This window comes from Cyprinodon tularosa, unplaced genomic scaffold (assembly GCF_016077235.1).
Source record: "Cyprinodon tularosa strain WSP-4 unplaced genomic scaffold, ASM1607723v1 ctg428, whole genome shotgun sequence".
NCBI lineage: Eukaryota > Metazoa > Chordata > Actinopteri > Cyprinodontiformes > Cyprinodontidae > Cyprinodon > Cyprinodon tularosa.
In genome coordinates this window covers 702,501-722,619 of record NW_024039150.1, presented here as the reverse complement: position 1 = coordinate 722,619, position 20,119 = coordinate 702,501, and the positions used below count along the sequence as shown (strand labels likewise).

General features: G+C 39.6%; 2 protein-coding genes across 2 annotated transcripts in view; one reads left to right on the top strand and one right to left on the bottom strand.

The window, feature by feature from the left end:
- Window positions 1-993: 993 nt before the first annotated feature.
- On the bottom strand, window positions 994-2,097 carry LOC119792648. Its single transcript, XM_038299375.1, has 3 exons — window positions 1,984-2,097; window positions 1,530-1,812; window positions 994-1,374 (listed from the first exon to the last, which is right to left on the bottom strand). The coding sequence occupies exons 1-3, from the start codon at window positions 2,067-2,069 to the stop codon at window positions 1,018-1,020; spliced, it is 726 nt and encodes a 241-aa protein (XP_038155303.1). The 5' UTR covers window positions 2,070-2,097; the 3' UTR covers window positions 994-1,017.
- Window positions 2,098-3,332: 1,235 nt separating this feature from the next.
- Window positions 3,333-20,119, top strand: part of zswim8 (zinc finger, SWIM-type containing 8) — a 44,799-nt gene continuing 28,012 nt past the window's right edge. The window contains exons 1-8 of the mRNA XM_038299413.1: window positions 3,333-4,699; window positions 10,919-11,072; window positions 13,468-13,562; window positions 13,651-13,823; window positions 16,707-16,814; window positions 19,484-19,565; window positions 19,759-19,879; window positions 20,044-20,119. The exon at window positions 20,044-20,119 is cut by the window's right edge and continues 126 nt beyond it. Of these exons, the coding sequence (XP_038155341.1) occupies window positions 4,522-4,699; window positions 10,919-11,072; window positions 13,468-13,562; window positions 13,651-13,823; window positions 16,707-16,814; window positions 19,484-19,565; window positions 19,759-19,879; window positions 20,044-20,119 (987 nt within the window). The 5' untranslated portion in view covers window positions 3,333-4,521. The remainder of the gene's footprint in view (window positions 4,700-10,918; window positions 11,073-13,467; window positions 13,563-13,650; window positions 13,824-16,706; window positions 16,815-19,483; window positions 19,566-19,758; window positions 19,880-20,043) is intronic.

The window sequence follows — 20,119 nt, the reverse complement described above, 5'->3', positions numbered from 1 at the left end:
CCGGAGGTGTGTTTATAGGCGAAGGTTTAACTGTTAATTACAGGAGAGGATTAGGGCAACTAAAACAATAAACAATTTAAATGATTTTTACATTTTATTGTATTATAATATGAGAAAAAAGTATGACTTTTTTCTTACAATTCTGAATTTAATCTCAGAATTCTGACTGAATTCTGACATGCTCCCACATCTCTTCCTTCATGGAGCCCATCTACATTACAGTTTTTCTGGATTGTTTACACACATTTCTGAAAACATGCCTCGTATTCTCAGAACTCTACACACAAATCCAACAAACACACACACAATGGGCAAAACCCTTCAATTCTCCTGCAAAATGAAACTTTACATTCAAAACAGTTTTATCTCTTCACAAAAGGCCATTTTGTGTTCAGATGACACACACAAACTATCATATGAACAGACAATTAAAAAAAGCATTTAAACACTGATGTGCTCAGTGTAAAACACCATTCTCCATTCATCATAATGACTTTTTGTTCAGTGTTACACTTACTACAGACATTAAATACATAAGTGCGTTGTAAAATATTTTAGAATATTGTTTTTATACTCAGAACACTCAAATATACTGTAACAAACATGTTTTATTTTTCCCACAAAACAATGTACACAGTGTACATCCCAACTGACACAAAGTTGCACATACAGTGCAGAAGATTTTACTGTATACAGTTACAGTAATAAAACAAAACAAAATAAACTATGCTGCATCCTCTCTTCTGTTTCGGTCTGGCCACAGCACCTCATCTACATCACAAGCAATGTTTTCCCTGGCCAAGCAGCGGGGGAAATATCGCCTAGCATGGCGAATCCAGCCATGAAAAGCATCAACTGCTATATCTCCACATGCGTCTTCCATAGCTTGGAAAAGGGGTATACGCGTTTCTGAATTTAGGTCGTACACTTTCCATCTCCAGGCAGAAAAAAAATTCCTCAATAGGATTGAGGAATGGAGAATATGGAGGGAGATAAACAACTGAAAAGCGTGGGTGGTCAGTGAACCAGAGCAGCCCGGTGGAAGCTTACGTTGTCCCAAATGACAACGTACCTGAGCTGCTCTGGGCCGTCTATCTGATCTGGTGGAATGAGTGTGTTGTGTAGGGTGTCCAGGAATGTGATCAGATGGGCAGTGTTGTAGGGGCCAAGGGTAGCATGGTGATGGATGATGCCATGGTCGGTCATCGCTGCACACATTGTGATGTTCCCTCCGTGCTGGCCAGGGACTTCAACAATGGCACGCTGGCCGATTATATTCCTTCCCCTCCTTCGTCTTTTTGTGAGGTTGAATCCAACCTCATCAATGAAGAAGAACTGGTGCTCCACTGCATCCACCTCCAGCTCAAGGACTCTCTGAAACACACATGACAATATCAGAAGTAGACATGGAGCGGTCTCTATTGTGAAGCACAATCATTATGATTACAATATAATAGAAAGAAATATGTATGATTTATACAATGTTGACAGTATGCATCAAAGGTGGGAATGTACTGTATAGGACGTACTTGCACATAGTTATATCGCAATTCTTTGACCCTTTCTGAATTGCGCTCAAATGGCACCCTGTAGACCTGCTTCATCCTCAGTTTATTTCTGTGCAAGACACGGTCCAGCGTTGATAAACTTACCCTATCAATATTTTGAAATATCTCATTGTTTTCTATTATTTTTCTTTGTATTTGTCGTAAGGTAATGGCGTTATTTTCAAGAACCATGTTCATGATCTCTGTTTCCTGTTCAGGAGACAGAAGACGGCCCCGTCCACCTCTTGTTGGTAATCTTTCAGTTCTGCAATACAAAGAGTGCAATACTGTAAATACTGTGTAGGAATACATTTCCCAAATACTCGAAACACAATGTCCTACAGAACAGTCCACAGGTAATACTGTACTACTGTACTCATTGAGTACTGTATTGATATGCAGTACTGCAGTTTTGTAGTGAGAGTAGATTTCTTACCTATTCTCATTGCGGAAAGTCCGGATGATGGATGCTACAGTGTACCTGCTCAAATTTGGCTGTACTCTTTGCCCAGCCTCCCTCATTGTTAGGCCATGGTTGACCACATGGTCAACCAAAGTTGCTCGGATCTCATCAGAAATGATTGTCCTTGGCCTTCCTCATCCTCGTCCTCCCCATCGTCCTCCTCTTACTCTCACTCCTCTGGCTCTGGCTCTGGCTCTGCCTCTGTTTACAACATTGGCCTCCATTGCTCCAAAACAGAAGAGCTCACCTGTTGCCCTTCTATGCTAAAGCTCTGATTGCTGAGTGGAAACATGTGTGTTAGGTGTTTGCCCATGTGAGGAGTCAGTGTGCATAGTAGGGAAATTAACTTTAGAGTTTTGAATAACAGTGTGTTCCTTGTGAAAACAAAAGATTTTCTTCATGACAATTGTGTGTAGAGTTTTGGAAAAAGTGTGTTTTAGAACTGCAATTTGAGTGTAAAGCAGGAATTGTGCTTGTAGTTTAGCAGAATTGGTTCAGGGGGTTGGTGCATGAGTTACATTTTGTGGTCATTGTGTTTCAAGTACCAATATATGTGTGTAAACAATCGAGAAAAACTGTAAGATCCAACATTCTGAGATTAAAGTCAGAATTCTGAGAAAAAAGTCTGTATTCTGAGCTTAAAACTGAAACTGTAATTTCCCTATGGGATTTCAAAGGATGTCTGATTCTGATTTTGATTCTGATTAAAGTCTAAATTCTGGGAAAAACCTCTGAATTCTGAGAAAAAGGTCAGAATTCTGAGATAAAATTTAGAATTCTGAGAAAAAAAAGTCTGATTTCTGAGATTAAAGTCTGAATTCTGAGAAAAAGGTCAGAATTCTGAGATTAAAGTTAGAATTCTGAGAATAAAGTCTGAATTCTGAAAAAAAGGTCAGAATTCTGAGATTAAATTTAGAATTCTGAGAAAAAAGTCTGAATTCTGAGAATAAAGTCTGAATTCTGAGATTAAAATTAGAATTTTGAGAAAAAAAGTATAAATTCTGAGATTAAATTTAGAATTCTGAGAAAAAAGTCTGATTTCTGAGATTAAAGTCTGAATTCTGAGATTAAAATTAGAATTTTGAAAAACAAAAAGTCTAAATTCTGAGATTAAGTCAGAATTCTTAGATGGAAGTTAGAATTCTGAGAAAAAAAGTCTGGATTCTGAGATTAAAGTCTAAATTCTGAGATTAAGATTTTTTTCCAATATTAAACTGAAATAATATTTAAAAATCAGTTAAGTTATTTTTAATTTTTTCAGTGGCCCTAATCCTCTTCCGTAGAGAGTAAAGCCTCCAGTTCAGCATCATCTCCAGGCTGAATGTAGGTTAGAGGGTTTAACCGGAAGCTGGGATCAGCTGATGGAGGAAGAGCTGGGAAATAGGTGAGCCATCTTCCCCCGGCAGACGGATTCGGACTCGAAGCTTTGGTTAAAGACATAAGATCAGAAGGAGGTCGGTGTCATTGGAAGGAGACGGACGGGTTTTAAAAAGGAAAGATAACCGGAGGAAACGGTGAAGGAATCTGGATGGAGCAGTTCTGACAGAGGGATATACCAGCTGATTATATTCGACACAAAAGCCCCGAACAGCATTAACAAAGAACTGCTAACACGTACCAAATGGATTAATAAGGAATTATGGCCCAGCTGTATCCTGTGTAATTAAAGAATGGCTCCTTAAAGCCGCTTCCGGTCGCTGCAGTACACAGTGTGCAGCACGAGCCTGTAAACAAACAGCTAGCTTCAGTTAGCCGACTGCTGCTTAGCATCCAGGTGCTAATACACTGAGCTAAAGCTGCGGGCTGAAGTAGGGAGAACCGAGATAAACGGAAACAAACTGTCTCAAACTAGACACCGCGTCTCCAAAGCTCTTTGGGTTGGATGGGGTTTGTTTACGACATCCATGTTTGCATTATTTATAGAGAAGTTAGCTTTAGAGTTAGCCTGGTACAGTTAGCTAGCCGTTAATATTTAACAACTGCAAACTGAGCGTTTAAAGCGGCTTTATGCAGCTCTGAGGGGTAAACATGTCATGTTAAAGTCTCTGGTCCTGACACCTGTTGACACACTATTGACAGAAACTGTTAGCAAAGCAATGCAGCTGATTGGCTGAGCAGAGGGGGGGATGAAGGAAAACAGCTTCCTGAGTTTTTAATTAGTCTCTGCTGGAGGACTGAAGGGAGAATAATAATCCAACCTGACTGATTGCTTAGGAGGGGAATTGATTTATCCTTTTAACTGTATCAGTTTTCCCTGAAGCAAACCAGAGCAGCAGGTTAGTGAAATGCTGCCCTGCTCATTATAAGGAGACTCTTTAATTCAAACAGGTTACTTTTATTGTTCTAAATATATTTCATTGTTTGAGCTTGAGCACAGCTTGCATAGTGTTTCTGCCATGTAGCTAGCTGCGCTTTGGGCCAATTAGGAAGTTCTAGTAGCCAGTGGGCCACTGACCTCCTGCTGCAGCTTCTAGCCACATTCATCCAGATCTACAGCTTTCACAACACGAGATGGAACTAATGTTTGCTGAGTGGGAGGACGGGGAGAGGTTCTCCTTCGAGGATTCGGACAGGTTTGAGGAGGACTCCCTGTGCTCCTTCATCTCCGAGGCTGAGAGCCTCTGCCAGAACTGGAGAGGATGGAGGAAACAGTCTGCTGGGCCCAACTCCCCAACCGTCAAGATTAAAGGTCTGGAAACCCATTCCTATCAGTGTCTAAGTGTGAAAGATGTCTCTGCATTAACATTGTTATTGGATGATTTTAGTCATTTTATTCCAAAAAAAATTAAAACAATCCACTAAACTTGGTTTCAGAGTTTAAAGACGTTTCCAGGAAGCTTTGTCAATTCAAAATGTCAGAAATAGTGTTGAGTTCTAGGTTTTATACAGTAGCCCAAGAAAGCCTTGTTTTTTTTATTGAAAACATGCAATTAAAACGTACAAAGGGGTCCACCCCTTTGGATTTGGGGTCGTTTGGCTTCTTTGTAAGCCTGCAATGCCCCATATCCGTCTAAGTGTCTGAAAGGTCGGTCGTTAAAGCTGAAGTCTGTAAGTTTTTAAAAATCACTTTTTTGTCATATTGGCTAAAACTGTCCCTATGCCCAGACAGCAGTACATGTGATATGTAACCTGTGAAAAAAACTGCTTCAATTGGTCCCGCATAATGCCTGTATTGCAATCTGGAAAGAATAATTCGGGACGAGTCAAAACAACCAATCACAGCCAGAGGAGCGTCTGATGGAGTGTCAATCACAGCTCCCCCCCCCTCACCGCTTAACCTGCCGCAGCGCCCGGCTGCCGCAGTCAGGAGGACGAGTGTGGAAGTCATGGCGGAGCGACCGCCACCAGCGAAAGAGAAACTGCCCTTACTGCCCCTGCCGACAACTGCTTACACGGCAAACTTCGGTATAACCAGCATCTTATATCTAGCTGCTTGGAGGTGAGTGTTATCGCTCTTACCGGTTCACACTCCATGACGCGTATGCTGCTTGGACGCTTGTGGTCGCATGCGGTAGCCGCGCAGGTGCTGTGAGAGGGGTGGAGCTTGGAGGTGGGGCATGAGTGAAGCATAGAGGGTGGGGGAGTGGAGTGAAACCTGTTTTTCTTCAAATTTTCAGTCGAGGTCTGCTCTCTTCTCAATGTTGCAGACTGCAGCTTTAAAGGGGAAATTTTCAAAACAAAAACAAGCCTTTGTTCTGCTACTGTTTAAAACCTCAAACTCCACACTATTTCTGATATTTTGAATTGAAAAAGCTTCCTGGATGGGAAGCGAAACGTCTTCAAACTCAGAAACCAAATCCAGTGGATTGTTTTTAATCTTTTTGGAATTACTATGACCTGGATACTGAGAACCTTCACCAGCATAATCATTTTATTAACATCATTATTGGTCCTGTTAGACAAACTCGGCTGATAAGGATGTTTAATTGGATTATTTCCATTGTTCTCCACCAACAATGGAAGATTAACCATGATTGTTATTCTTTTAGTTTGTGTTTTTTGAGGGTCAGCAGATGAGTTAGTGACCCTCATAATACAACCCTCCCACCCCGACACGCACGCACACAGTCGTTCTGCTATATATAGTGGGGACCATGTGTTTACTCACATTGACTTCCTTTGATTTTCACTCATTTTTCATCCCTTTTTATACCCTAGCCGTAACCAGGTTGATACCTTAGCCCTAAACCCAACCATTAGAAAAATGGCATGTGAGGACCTGCAAAATGTTCTCACAACAACTGGTCCTCAATTTGATGGTGAAATTGGAAAAATAGTCCTCACTTTGAGGGCTAGACAGGTACATCCCCACACTCAGTATCAGTACTGAAACAATTATGAGATTAATTGATTATTGAAATAATGGTTTACTAGTTTAGTAATCGACTGATCGTTAACCGTTTAGAGACTGTAAATAATGCCTTTAGCTAACAGTGACCCACCTTGAGCAGCAATTATACCAAAATTGTTAAAAAAATTTAAACATTTTGCATTTTAGATAAAAAATATTTTTCGTCTGTCAATCTGCTCTATAATCCAGAAACCCTCAAGTGGAAAAGTTTGAGTTTCAACTACATTAATTTGGCAAAACAAATCCTCTTTAAGGAACCTTTTGCTGTCTCAATATTAATCGATTAATTCAAAAAGTTATCAGAAGATTAATTGATTAGCAAAATAATCATTAGTTTGCAGCCCTAATTTGTAGATATAAAGGTTGCACCATTTTAGTTTTCCGTCTGATCAAAACTGAGCTACTTACATTTTCTTAAGAAAAGATGTTGCAAGGTCAAAATCAGGAAACAAAAACCTGAGAAAAAATAGAAACTTGTTTTAAAAGCCCAATATAATACTTGCAAATATAAATAAAAACCTTAGAGCTTTTTTGACAGTAACTGATTTTCAGACCTTTGCAGAAGTAAGATAAGGAATTAAGTCTGGTTTCGCAGTAGTATCAGATAATAATTTAATATTTAATCCCCCGTCATAGCCCTAATATGTATGTGATGGTAGATTCACGGGGTTTTAACCAAATCAGTTTGATCTTTTATTTCCACAGAAAGGGATGACCTCAAAAAACTTTTTATTTCCAATGCAGTATTGGAGATATTGCAACTTTGATCTCTGATCCGTATTGAAATGATTCAATATCAGTAGAGATCAAAACAGGTTTCTTAAGGCTAATTTTAGTAGCGATTATGGTTGATGTGATTACGGAATCCGTTTATCCATTGCTCCAGCATAAGGATTCTTCTCATTTAGAGCAATCGGATGTACCACAGGTTTTTGCTATTGGTGGTACATGATATGTCGTAGTGTGGAGAGTCCAGCCTCGCTGCGAAAAATGTAAATCTAAATAAGTCTTTTTTTTTTTTCTTAAATTGAGGAGCAAAGTGAGAAAAGTTTCCAATGAAACAAATAAAATTACATTTAAAATAAGAAAAAAAACAATTACTTTGTCTTACTTCGAGCGCATATTATCTCTTATTTTAAGAGATAATTGGACGTTTATGAAATACACGTCCAATGGTTCCCATTGGACGTGTATTTCTTTCTGACCTCTGCACCAAAACTTAACCTCCTTTACAACAATTTTTATTTAGGATTAAAACAAATGCCTAACTTAAATTAAACAATGTGATTTATTTGGGTTTTCCTTTGCACCAACCACAAGCTTTTAGATGTTTTATTTTAGGGTTTCAGTTTTTTCGCCACCATGAAAGTTTGTGTGTCCAGAGTTTATTGTTGCAGGAATTAACTGTAACCTTTGTGTGAATGAGAGTCATGGGTACTTGTTGATGGCATTAAAATTTTGTCTAAGGGCATTAAAAATAATTAAATTAGAGTTATTCATTCCTGTATAAACCCTGTAATCGAAAAATGAATCAACACGTTAATCGATTTGCAAAATAATCTTAGTTGCAGTTGGTATGGATTGGTTAGGAAATGTGTTTGCGCCCATTGCACAGCATCACAGTGCCACACTTCTGAAGACTAAACAAACCCCAGACCTATGGAGAGCTAAAATCTGATTTTAAAGTGTTGCAATGTGCAGATTAGTTACTAAAGGTGCAAATGGAGCTAGAGTTTTAGCTGGATTGGCTAAAGTGGGCATTTATTTCCAGTGTTCTAACACTGCACAGTTAGGATAGGTTGAATGGGCCTCCTGATGTTCATAACCTCAACCTGCTCGTTTTCACAGGAGGGGGAGGGGCTGCTGCTCAGACAGGTTTCAGCCCAAATACCACTTTGCACCTGCTGCTGATAAAAGAAAAGCATTAGAACATAGTAAAAGGAAAAAAGTTGATTTTGGAGGATTTTAGCCCTTTAAAATTGAGATGAAATAAAAAGAAATCAAGACAATATATATACCGGTAAACTGAAAATTTTAAATTCTATCAGTTTCTGCGGGTCACTAAAAAAATCATTAAATGTGATTATAGTGGCATTTAAAATGCTCTATACAAACAATTTTGTCAGATATATCAGATATCTGCATGCCTGCGTGGAACTGCTTACAGAAAAATGTTTGGAAAAGAAGCTTGAGTGTAAGTAAAGGCTAGAGAATGGGGAAAATGACAATTTCAACAAAAGTAGCTGGAAAACGAGGAATATTTGAGACATGGCTGCAGCCTGTCGACGGTAAAGATGACAAAGGATTTGCCATGTTTTTATATATATATATATATATATATATATATATATATATATATATATATATATATATATATATATATATATATATATATATATATATATATATATATATGTATATGAGAATCATAGGTACTTGTTGATTGTATTAAAATTTTTTCTAAGAGCATTAAATTACAGTTACTCATTCCTGTATAAACCCTGTGAACTTACTGATGCAAATAATGCTCTAAATCTGCACTCGCTGAACTCTTCCCTCCAAAAACTGATCTAAAAATAAGTAAAATGTCTTAAAATAAATGTCTTTGCCCTTAAATAGAGCAAACTGTCTGTGACGCTTGGAATAAGCTATTGGGGCAATTTTTTTTTGTCATGTTGATTTACTTGATCAGATAAAGGGGACTGGACCTTTTTTTCTATGATAAAGAAGAAAAATAAAATGAATAGAACGGCTAAGTGGGAATTGAGTCTAAGTTTTATATGGTTCCTATCTTAGAGGCTAATTAAAAGCAGTCCCACAGCAAAGCTTCTGCCTCACCATCACCACTCGTGTCCAATATAATGACCCTTTAACAAAAATGCAACCTTCTCATCACGCAGTCCTTTCTCTGCTCACATTTCCCAACCTGTTTAATGTGAAGCTGCTCTAAGCGACAGAGGAGGAGAGAAACAGCAGGTCAGAAATCAGACAGCAGCAGCTGCCACTTAGAGACGGTATCAGCCTTATCAGTCAGCACCATAGGAGCCTCAAAATTCAACTGTTTTTATGGATTACTTTTCTGTATCTAAAAGGGTTTTGGCCATAATGGGGATTTTTGTTTCTGATCAATGCTGAATTTTTAACCCCAGTTTTGAGAAATTTAGTTGGCTTTTAAAACTGCTACTTGAAGCTTGGCCATTGGATAGAAAGGAGGGATGTTGTTTCTTCTAAGAGCTGCATAAAAACAGACCTCTGCTGAATTGGACTGCAGCTGTCACTTTATTTAATAACTGCCTAATTTAGCGATTCCTTTTTCAGGTTTCAGGGTTTTTCATCTGAAGCGCAAAATATAGTTGATCCAGGTTTCTTGGTGGGGTTCTTTCAGCAAATGTCAGGTTGTAGAGTCTGTGTACTCCAGCCCCCCAACTATCTGATTAGTCATCAATAAACCAGGCTTCCTGTAGATCCTTAAAAAGTCTTAAAAGGCATTGAAAACTTCAGTATAAAACTGAGGCCTTAATTGGTATTAAAATGTCTTGACCGTTTATAGGGTCCACATTAATATACTTTGAAAATTCAAATTTCAAGGCAATAGTGTTAGTGGAATCCAGTGCAAGATCTTATTACCTTTGTAACATAAATAAAATAAGGATATTTTGATGGCAAAAATAAATGTCGATGTAAAAACAAGAAGCGCCAACTCGCCCGAATATATTAAGATAAATAACGAAAATGCTTCTATAAGAAATTCATGAAAAACACTGAGGGACTCCATTTGTAAGGGGTATGCAAGTGATCAAAAAATGGTTAACTTGCCCTATAAACGGTTAAAATGGTCATAAATAACATTTCGTTTTTATAATCCATATCAAACATTAAACTAAATGGCAATCATTTTTTTACATTTACTGAACGGCTCGCTGGAACCATTAGTGGTTCCAACCCGAAAGCAGAGCCAATAAAAACAATGTTGCGGCTGGATTTCCTTTTGTTTCCCTAGATGAGTTCATTGCAGGATAAGAGATGATAAATTCAACGTAAAGTAAATTTACACAGCCGAGAGTTTTCTGCACGGCTAAAAACAGAACCAGGGAATGTAGATGAAGTACGATGGGAATCGAGGGAGTGGAGTCACACGTGTGAAGCGTCAAAATCAACTTCTGGAGAAGCAGCAGGTGTTTCTCCGTTCTGTTCCTCCCTCGTCTCTGCAACGCCTCCACAGCATCTCCCACATCATCAGCAGCGCCACTAGCACCAAACCTCTGGATAATGATTGGCGGTTCACCAACAATGGAAGCAGAGCGATTGTAGACTTTGAGTCGGGAGCAAAACAAAGTCGGTGAATTCAGTTCAGTAGATTTTAGAAATAGATCTGTTATTTGTGTGTTTTTAGCTTCTTCCTGTTATGTGTTATGTCTTCAGTACAGGGGCCAGGACATGATCTACAGGGGCACTGGCCCCCGTTGGTCCCCCCGTATAGAACCGCCTATGATTCTAAACTTGGATGAGAAGCTGGTGGATTGAGACTCAGCCCCTTCCTGTCCTTCTGTTCCTCAGATGGCCAGGTGACTCCCCTGGTGGAGTTGTCAGCGAAGCAGGTAGCCTTTCACATCCCTTTCGAGGTGGTGGAGAAGGTTTACCCGCCGGTTCCAGAGCAGCTGCAGCTCCGCATCGCCTTCTGGAGCTTCCCTGAGAATGAGGAAGACATCAGGTGAGAGAATAAATCCTGCCATGTGCAGATGGATCGTACCGTTCGCTGATTTTCCTAATGCTGGTTGCTAACAACCAGAAAAATCCCTGGAATTCCAAACTTTCATTTATTTTAGTGATGAAGACTTTATTTTTATTTATTCATTTTTTTTTTTCAAACTTTTTTTGCCCAAATTTGCAGAAATGATTCCCTGCACTGCAAAGAATGTTGAGAAAATGAGTAAAAATCTTTTGAAATTGGTGCATTTTCCCTTCAGCTGGGAAGAGAAAATATCTGCCAACAAATAATTATTTTATTTTAAAATACAAACAACTACTGAATGCTATATTTATTTATTTTATTAACTTTATCTTTATTTTTTTAACAACGGCAAAAATAATCAGGTAAGGGCTAGAGCACTCATGCAGTTTATAGAACAGTGTAGGATTCAGAAGAATAAAATAACAGATATAGACCAAAACCCAGGAGCAGGGTACACAACTAATGGTGAAAAGATATTTTTTCCAATTCACCAAAGTAATTTGTTATGAATATCGGAGTAACTGTTCCATTTTCCCAGAGTCTCTCTCCTTTCTCCTTCTGGAGACGCAGGGAGAAAGTCACTGTTTCCATTTCGTGGATCTGGTGTATAATGCTTATGAAGAGCCTCAAGGGGGCTTGAATGGAGCCAGCATTTGGTGATTTCCTTCTTGCTTGCAATCAAGAAAATCTTTAGTAAATATTTGTTACTTGAACTGAGCCCTTCAGGGAGACTTCTCGGGTAGAAGGAGGTGAAAGAATAGTCCGACACTTTGTCCAGGGTTTCAAAGAATATCTGCTTAACATTGTGCCAAAAGACCTTCAATTTAGGACAGGACCAGTAAATACGCACATAATCTGCAGAAACCACCCTGTGCAGCACTTAACCTAGATTTCTGCGCCTGATAAGTTTCTCCCAGCCAAAACCCCGCCATTCTGTAGAGTTAGTAGTTGAAAAGGTGTTTTTCCACAGTTGAGACCAAAGTTCCTCTGAGATTGTAATGTTGGCTTCCTTTTCCCACCGCTGTCTGATATAATCTGTTGACCTTTTATTCATAGTTGTATATAAAGCTTTCCAATTATGCCTTTTGTTTTAGTACCAGGGGCCCACAGCCTTAATTTATAGACTAGACCATGCTGGAAAAAAGCATGGATGGTACTCAGGCCAACTCAACACTCCTATTTTTGCAAATTATATTTTCTTAACCACCTCAGACCACTTTTTCAAGGAAATGTTGTATTTATTTTAAATATGGATTAACATTTATTTCCACTTAATGGACCTGGATTGCTGAGATTCTCCACCAGCATTATTTTTTTTCTTCTTAAAAGAAGCGGAATCGTTCAACTTCCAACGAGATCCAACCCTCCCTCCGATGTCACCCGGATGTCATTGATCACTTGTTGCTCTTTGTTTTATTTTGCTTTCCTTCAGAGTTAGAAAAGCTAAACTAACAGATGTAAAACAGTTTCATAGGCCTGTTAGGCAAGGTGTGTTAATAAGCTCCAATGTTAAAATTTAAATCCACATTTTTATGTTTATATGATAATGATTGGAGTTTAAAGAATGTTATATTTCATTATAAATTTTCTTACTACATTTTGTGGACTATTTTTTTATTCTTTTTTTTTCTGAGGCTAATTATTTTCTTGAATCGAGGAGGTAACTGAGACACTTTTCCAATGGAACAAGACAATTTACAATCAAAATAAGAAAAAAACAATTAAATTGTCTTATTTCTAAAGCATATTATCTAATTATCTTATTTTAAAAGTAAAAATACTCATTCCATTGGTAGATCATCTTATTGACCTGCTCAAATTAAGGTTAAATTCACTTAATGTATGACATTGTTACTTATTTCTAAATCGTTTCTGCAGTGTAGCTGCCATCATTTCAGAATAATCTAAACATACACTGCAAAATGATCTAGAAATAAGTAAACATTTTTAGAATAAGTGTATTTACCCTTAACTTGAGTAGGTAAATAAGATGATCTGCTAATGGAATGAGTTTTATAAATAGATAATAGGCACTTGAAATAAGACAATAAATGTAAATTATCTTCTTCCATTGACAAAGTGTCACACCTCCTCATTTCAAGAAAAAAATGCACTTATTTTAAGAAAAAAAAGACTTATTCGATTCCTATTTTTTGCAGTGTAGGGATCTGCTACGCTGAACTACGCTGGCGAGAACCCCAATTAATATTAGTTTGAAAGTAGGCTGCACATTCAATCCATTTGTTTTATTGAATCTGATCCAACAACCTCTGTGCCATTAAGTGCTTTAATTGGACTGACATATCCTTAAAATTATTTATTCCATGTTTATTTATACATGTTTCATGCTGACTTTGCTTTGCCGTGGCTGCAGGTTGTATTCCTGCCTGGCTAATGGGAGTCCAGATGAATTCCAGCGTGGAGAGCAGCTGTACAGGATCAGAGCCGTCAAAGACCCCCTTCAGATTGGTACGTCCAGCGTCTGCTCGGGTTGAACTCTACATCTTTCAGACTCGTTTGAAGATGTGTCTCTTAACTGGTCTCTCTCTCTCTCCAGGCTTCCATCTCAGTGCTACAGTCGTCTCCAGTCAGTCGGGTCAGTCTAAAGCAGCTTACAACGTGGCAGTCATGTTCGACCGCTGCCGCATCACTTCCTGCAGCTGCACCTGTGGTGCTGGGGCAAAATGGTGCGCCCATGTGGTGGCTCTCTGCCTCTTCCGAATTCACAATGTGAGTTTGTTTCCCTCACAGAACCTCTTAGATCTAAGTAGCACTAGAAGACCAGTAGATGACTGCAACCTTTGAGAAGCGAAGAGAACCGAGGAGTTGAACCTTGTTGGCAGCAAAAGGCACATATGGAATGGGTGTATAACATTCCACTTTAGGGCTTCTGGGTCATAAAGTCAGATCCAACTAGAAATTGAAGCGCTGCTCTACTTCTTGTTAAGGAAAACCAAAACCAATCCTGTAGTTGGGAAGTTGTTGCTTCCCTAATCTGACTTCAGCAGAACAAACCAGAAGCAGGTTTTAATCTCCGTAGAGCTCAGCATAGTTAATTGGTGAATTCTGTTCAGTTTATTTCTAAAGAGCAATTCACAACATATGTTAGAAAAATTTAAAAAAAGGGGGCTCATTTTGGACAACGACTGGACATGCTGTGAGTTAATGCATTAGTACCAAGTGCCAACACGTAAATGATGTCTTTCCTACGTGTTTGTAACACAGGCCCATAACTTTGTTATCTCCATCATTACACCATTATTATTCCAGGGAAATCCTGTGACTTAAGTGACGCATTATTTTTAGATGTTATTTTTAGAGCCACTATAATAGAAAAGACGTTTGTGTTCCATTTCCTGTTATGAATTTTGAATTCAACTTTATTGTCATTCCACTGTCACAAGTACAGAGCAACGAAATTAACTCTCAGCATTTAACCCATCCCCTCGGGGTGCAGTGGGCTGTCATTGTGCGGCGCCTGGGGAGCAGTGTGGGGTTAAGGGTCTTGCTCAGGGAGCCACAGTGGCAGTCTGTGGGAGTGGGGCTTGAACTCAGAACCTCTGGTATCCAAGCTCTATGGCCTAACCACTAGACCGCCACTCCACCACATGGGATGTTAGAGCGTTGCATTGGCTTTGAATTCCACCACGAAGCTCTGCCGCATGTGGTTACTGCTGAGACTACGTCTCTCATTAAACTCGTAACACAAATTATACCTGCTCTGTCCAGACATTACCGTTCGATAAGCCGTGTTATCAAAACCGGAACGTCAGTGCATGTCTCAATGCTCAGTGCTACCTAGATTAAACAGCCCTGCAGGTCTGTTGGATGTTTGCATGAGTTGGAGTGTTTCTTAGACTGAAAAGAGTTGTTCAATAGATTTTATTTTGACCTTTGAGAGTGAGAGTAACTTCGGCAAATGCTTAGCACTTAGGAGTAAAAAAGAATAACTTTAAAACGTTTGATATATATGGTCTCTGACCTAACAAATAAAGTATTAGATCTTTGTTAAAAAAGTAATGGAATGGTGAGGTATTCAGATCCCCTCACCTGCTCTGATCTTCTTGTTGCAGCTACGCAACAACAGGTGGACCCAATTTAATGCTAGTAGAACTAACCATTAAGGCGGGATCAAACGATATCGGTGCGTTCCAGTTGACTGGACATCAGAGTTTCCAACTTCTTTGGATAAATGAAGCAGCTTCTGGCATCATCAACAGGAAGCTCAAATTAAAACTTTTTTTATGTTACAAGACACACGTAATGCTACGCTCACACTGCACGCGCTATAAGCAGCAGAAACAGCAGGTTTACATGGAAAGTATATGGTTGACGTGTATCAAAAGTTCCTGCAGCGTGTGTCGAGCAGCAGGAGCAGCGCATCTTGACCTTCTGAGCAACTGAGTCACGCTTCACTAGCAGCAGATGCTGGAGTTTGTAAAAACTGAACTTTTGCTGCTGGATGCGTCGCATCAACCAGTCAGAGAAGCTGATCTGGGAGCATGCAGGGAGACAGACACAGCACTGCTGATGTAAAGCACTATGATCACTCCCCTGAAACTGTTTATTAACACCTAAAATTAACTTAAAATGTTGAAACCAGCCGGTAAAATATGTTCACTGCCACCAACAGTAGGGGAAAACCCCCAAGAGGCGAGCGATGAGCTGTCAGATCAGCATACCCATAGTCAATACGCATGCGCAAGACAACAGATTTGTGTTTATCCCTTTAGTTTTGTACGAAAAATAGACATTAAACTACCTCTACGGGCATGTATCCCTTTAGTCATGTACAAAAAAAATTATTTAAGGTCAGATCGCTATATGCTTTAAAAAACACCAAAAAGTAAGTAATACATTTTTTTTTTTTGTGCATGACTAAAAGGATACACGCCCTTTGAGGTATTTTTAAGCCTATTTTTCATACGAAACTAAAGGGATAAACGGGTATTGACTAAAGGTATGCCGGACTGACCGGGTATGGCCATCTGACAGAACACCGGGCCTGAGGCAGCTGCTGCTGGGGATTCCCAGTGATGGCGCACCGCCGGTATGCGGGGGTCTGAGCTGCTCTGACAGAGAGATAATATTTGAAGGCAGAATGGTAATCTGGATGAACTGCACAGACAATGTTTTTCAGGTGGACTTTCTCTCTTAAAACATATTAAAACTACTTTTTACCCTCCGATCAAAGCAAATCTAGCAAAGCCGCTCTCTGCCATTGAACACAGGAGCAGCAGAAGCATCAGACTCATCTGGACACACTTTACTGGACGTCTATCCTTAATATGGACAAGCATCAGAAATGAAGCAGCAGATTTGCTGCTCAAATCATGTTTAGTGTGAACATAGCGTTAGAGTGTGTACCAGCTGCAGCTCTAAACTGACCAAATTAAAGGCGGAAAGTAAAGCATTGAGCAACGCTCCTAAGAGGTGCCACTTCAGCTTTCCATGTTGGAAGCTGTTAATGGGTTCTGTGCTAACAGGAACATTTAAACGTTGAATTAAACATAAACCATTGAAGTGATCATTTCTATCTGCAGAGGTATGAGTTAAGATTTGATGTAATTTCTGTGGATCTTAACTCATGCTTGTCTGTTTACACCCTTATAGGCATCAGCAGTTTGTCTGAGGGCTCCAGTTTCTGAGTCTTTATCCAGGCTGCAGAGGGACCAGCTCCAAAAGTTTGCCCAGTACCTCATCAGTGAATTGCCTCAACAGGTAAGAACATCCACCAATGGGTGGAGCTCTCTAAAGACAGGATCCAGGAAAAGTTTTCCACCCTTCAGGTGATTCAGATTTTCTTATTCAGGATCATGTGACAACAGGCTGCAGCTGCTGCAGAGATCTCTAAAATTTGAGATTATGGAGTGAATTTTGTTCCATTATTATTCTGACAAGCAAAGAACACATTTTAAAAATGGAAAACTCCCCAAATGAATCTTTGAAAAACTTTTTAATCAGAGTAAATCTGCTGTTTTCTCATTTTTCTGTTGTTCTGTTATCAACACTTACTGGGCTGTAGTTAATGCGCACTAGCTGAGGCTAGCCTCCGGTCCTATTATCGGAGCACCTGTATGGATAGCACTTGGATCTGGTGTCTGACCTGATGCTGGCTTTATTTCTTGAAACGGGTGACTTGGCATGTATTTTTAAAGCATGTGACGCATTCATGTAGCATACAGGTGACTTTCATTCCTTCAGAGGCGAACGCTTTACTTCTTTTACCGAGCAGAGGTTTCAAAAGTCCATTCCTCTATTTTCCGTCACGTTTTATCTCAGCTGGGGTGGCGAGTGGTGCTGGTGCCTATCTTCAGCTGTCTACCCAGAAACTTCTTGCTGCAAGGCAGCAGTGCTACACACTGCCTCACTGTGTAGCCTCTGTGTCCAAAGTATTAATATTTATAGTAACTGAAGTATAAATATAAATACTATTTAAAAACACTTCTGTAGAAGTTAGTGGATCAACTTCAGCTTTTTAATCCAGTAGAAATGTAAAAGTACTTGGTGTGTAAGTGATAACTGTTTTGCATTGATGCATCTAATCAACAGCCGACGATCCGACGCATCAACACGTCCGCAAGAATATTGATTCATGTTTGTTTTGTTTTTTTCCCTCCGGTCTGTTTTTATCCATTTGCTCCTGGACGTAATTCTGACTCCCGTGCTGCGGTGGCGGCAAACCTATTTTGACCCTCCTACCTCGCTTCCTTTAGCCACTACCCTCTCTCCGCATGCAGTATTTTGTGTTGCAAGGCCTATCAGAATCTATAACACATCGCCATGATGGGTGTGATTTACAGCCCTAAAAAGTACCATTTTTAAAACTACTAAAAGTATAAAAGTAAAAGTGATGCGGGAAAAATGTTAAGGCCAGAAGCTTTAGTGCACTACCCTATTAAAGGAACATTTTTCTACAATTCTGGATCATAACTTCCTTAAACTTCATATTCTTAGTTTTATAACTAATGGTAACAGTGTCAAATTTAACTTTGCATCATCTGGAAAAACTGGACCTCTGACACTAAACTCTCCTCCTCTTGCATGTTTCCTCTGTCCATAGCGTTTCTTGACAGTGTCGTTTCTAAGTCACCTATTTAGTGCTACTTGGTCCCAATGGAATTTCCCATTGGGAACCTACTAGCACTAAGTTGCTAACTGGTTAGCAAGATGCTTCCGACAAACCGGCCACAATCAAACTTGTTTGCAAACCTTTCGCTACAACAATCCCGCCCTCTTGATAAACTAACAATCACATTTCACTTTATTCACTCGTGTAAAGTCGTGCACTACTCGGGAGAATTCAGAAATGCAACGGATGTAATAGCCGTTTCCCTATGACTGTAAGTGCATGTAAAACAAATCTAGATGAATGGATAACTTTTGGTCACAAAACTTGCAAAGTAACAACCGTGTTGAAATACTGGATTGAAACATAACAGGGAAGCACCCTTAGGGGGAAAACCCACCAAAGAAAACCGATCAGGGAATTACATATTTAATACAGAAATGATAATTCACTAACAGCCTTTAAATGGTAGTAAAACTCTTTCTTGCATCCTCAGATTTCACCAGCTTTCTTTGTCTTTCATTTCTTGTGCTCTTCCTGCCCCCAAACCTCCCCCCACCTTGTTTAGCCTCTCAAAACCCACCGCTTTAAAGCGTTCACAACTAAGAAATCAGAATGCATGGAAATTCTACCTGTAAAATGTTTACCAATGCCAAGTTCATTTTATGGACATAGCGAGCACCAAAGCACAATTAACACAGATATAGCAGCATGACAAAGCAGCCAAAACAAGTAAGCATGTCTTTATTACTGCTGTTCAAAAAAAGACCTCATATTTTTGAGAATGAAAAACAACTTTGAGTCATGTTTGCACTGATGCAGCTTCGGCTGTGTTTTACTCACCCAATTTTCAAAAACTAGAAGGTGTTAGCTTTCAAATAATGTATCACACATGTAATTTGGGCTTACAGTTCCTAAGTTATTTACTTTTCCATTGTGGGTATGCAAAATAGGCGAGAATTTCCCAAAATGAGGTGGATGTTATAGAATCCCACCTCCAGGTTGTTACTGGGTTTGGGCCCTGAAGGCAAAATATTACCAAAAGAAACAAAACTTGCCAGTAAATTTGACCTTCAAAGTTTCTTCTGGAAGAAATTATTTCTTCTGGTCTGAAAAAAAAAAACCCTGGAAAAATCCTGGGGGAATAAAACACCATCCAGAAGAAACTTCCAACCCTTGACGAGGTGAGCTGGGATCCCAGCAGGTCATTACTGTCATTGACTACCCCAATGAGCTGCAGCCAGATGGCTAATATAGCTGCAGACATTCTGATCCAGTAGAGGTGAATATTTTGTGTCTTTATCTCCTCGTTTTTCTCCAGATCCTGCCCACAGCCCAGAGGCTGTTAGATGAGCTCCTGTCTTCTCAGTCCACAGCCATCAACACTGTGTGTGGAGCTCCAGGTACGGCCCACAGCATGCTAGAATGCTTCTTGTTTTGGATCAGTGGCAGTGCAGGAAGTCTTGTTTCCACCTAACATGAGCTAGCTTAAAGGAAAACTAAAGAATGCTTGTGAAGAGCCTCCATGGGTGTTAGCTAGCCTCTCTGAAAGTGTATCCCTGGTTTTAAAAGCAGAATCTCTCTGTGTTCCTTCAGATCCAACGGCGGGACCTTCAGCATCTGATCAGAGCACCTGGTATCTGGATGAGTCCACCCTCAGCGATAACATCAAAAAGACCTTGCACAAGTTCTGTGGGCCTTCTCCTGTGGTCTTCAGGTACACGTTGTCATGGTTATTGCACTGTGAACTGAAACAATAAGCTGCTGTTGATGTTTCTAAAAACAATGTCAGTCATAGCCTCTCTGTGCATCGATGTTTCTCTACCTGATTGAGTTGAGTTTAGGGTCGATTCTGTTTAATTGTTGGTTTGTTTTTACCAGTGATGTGAACTCCATGTACCTGTCCTCCACCGAGCCACCGGCAGCTGCTGAGTGGGCCTGCTTGCTGCGCCCTCTT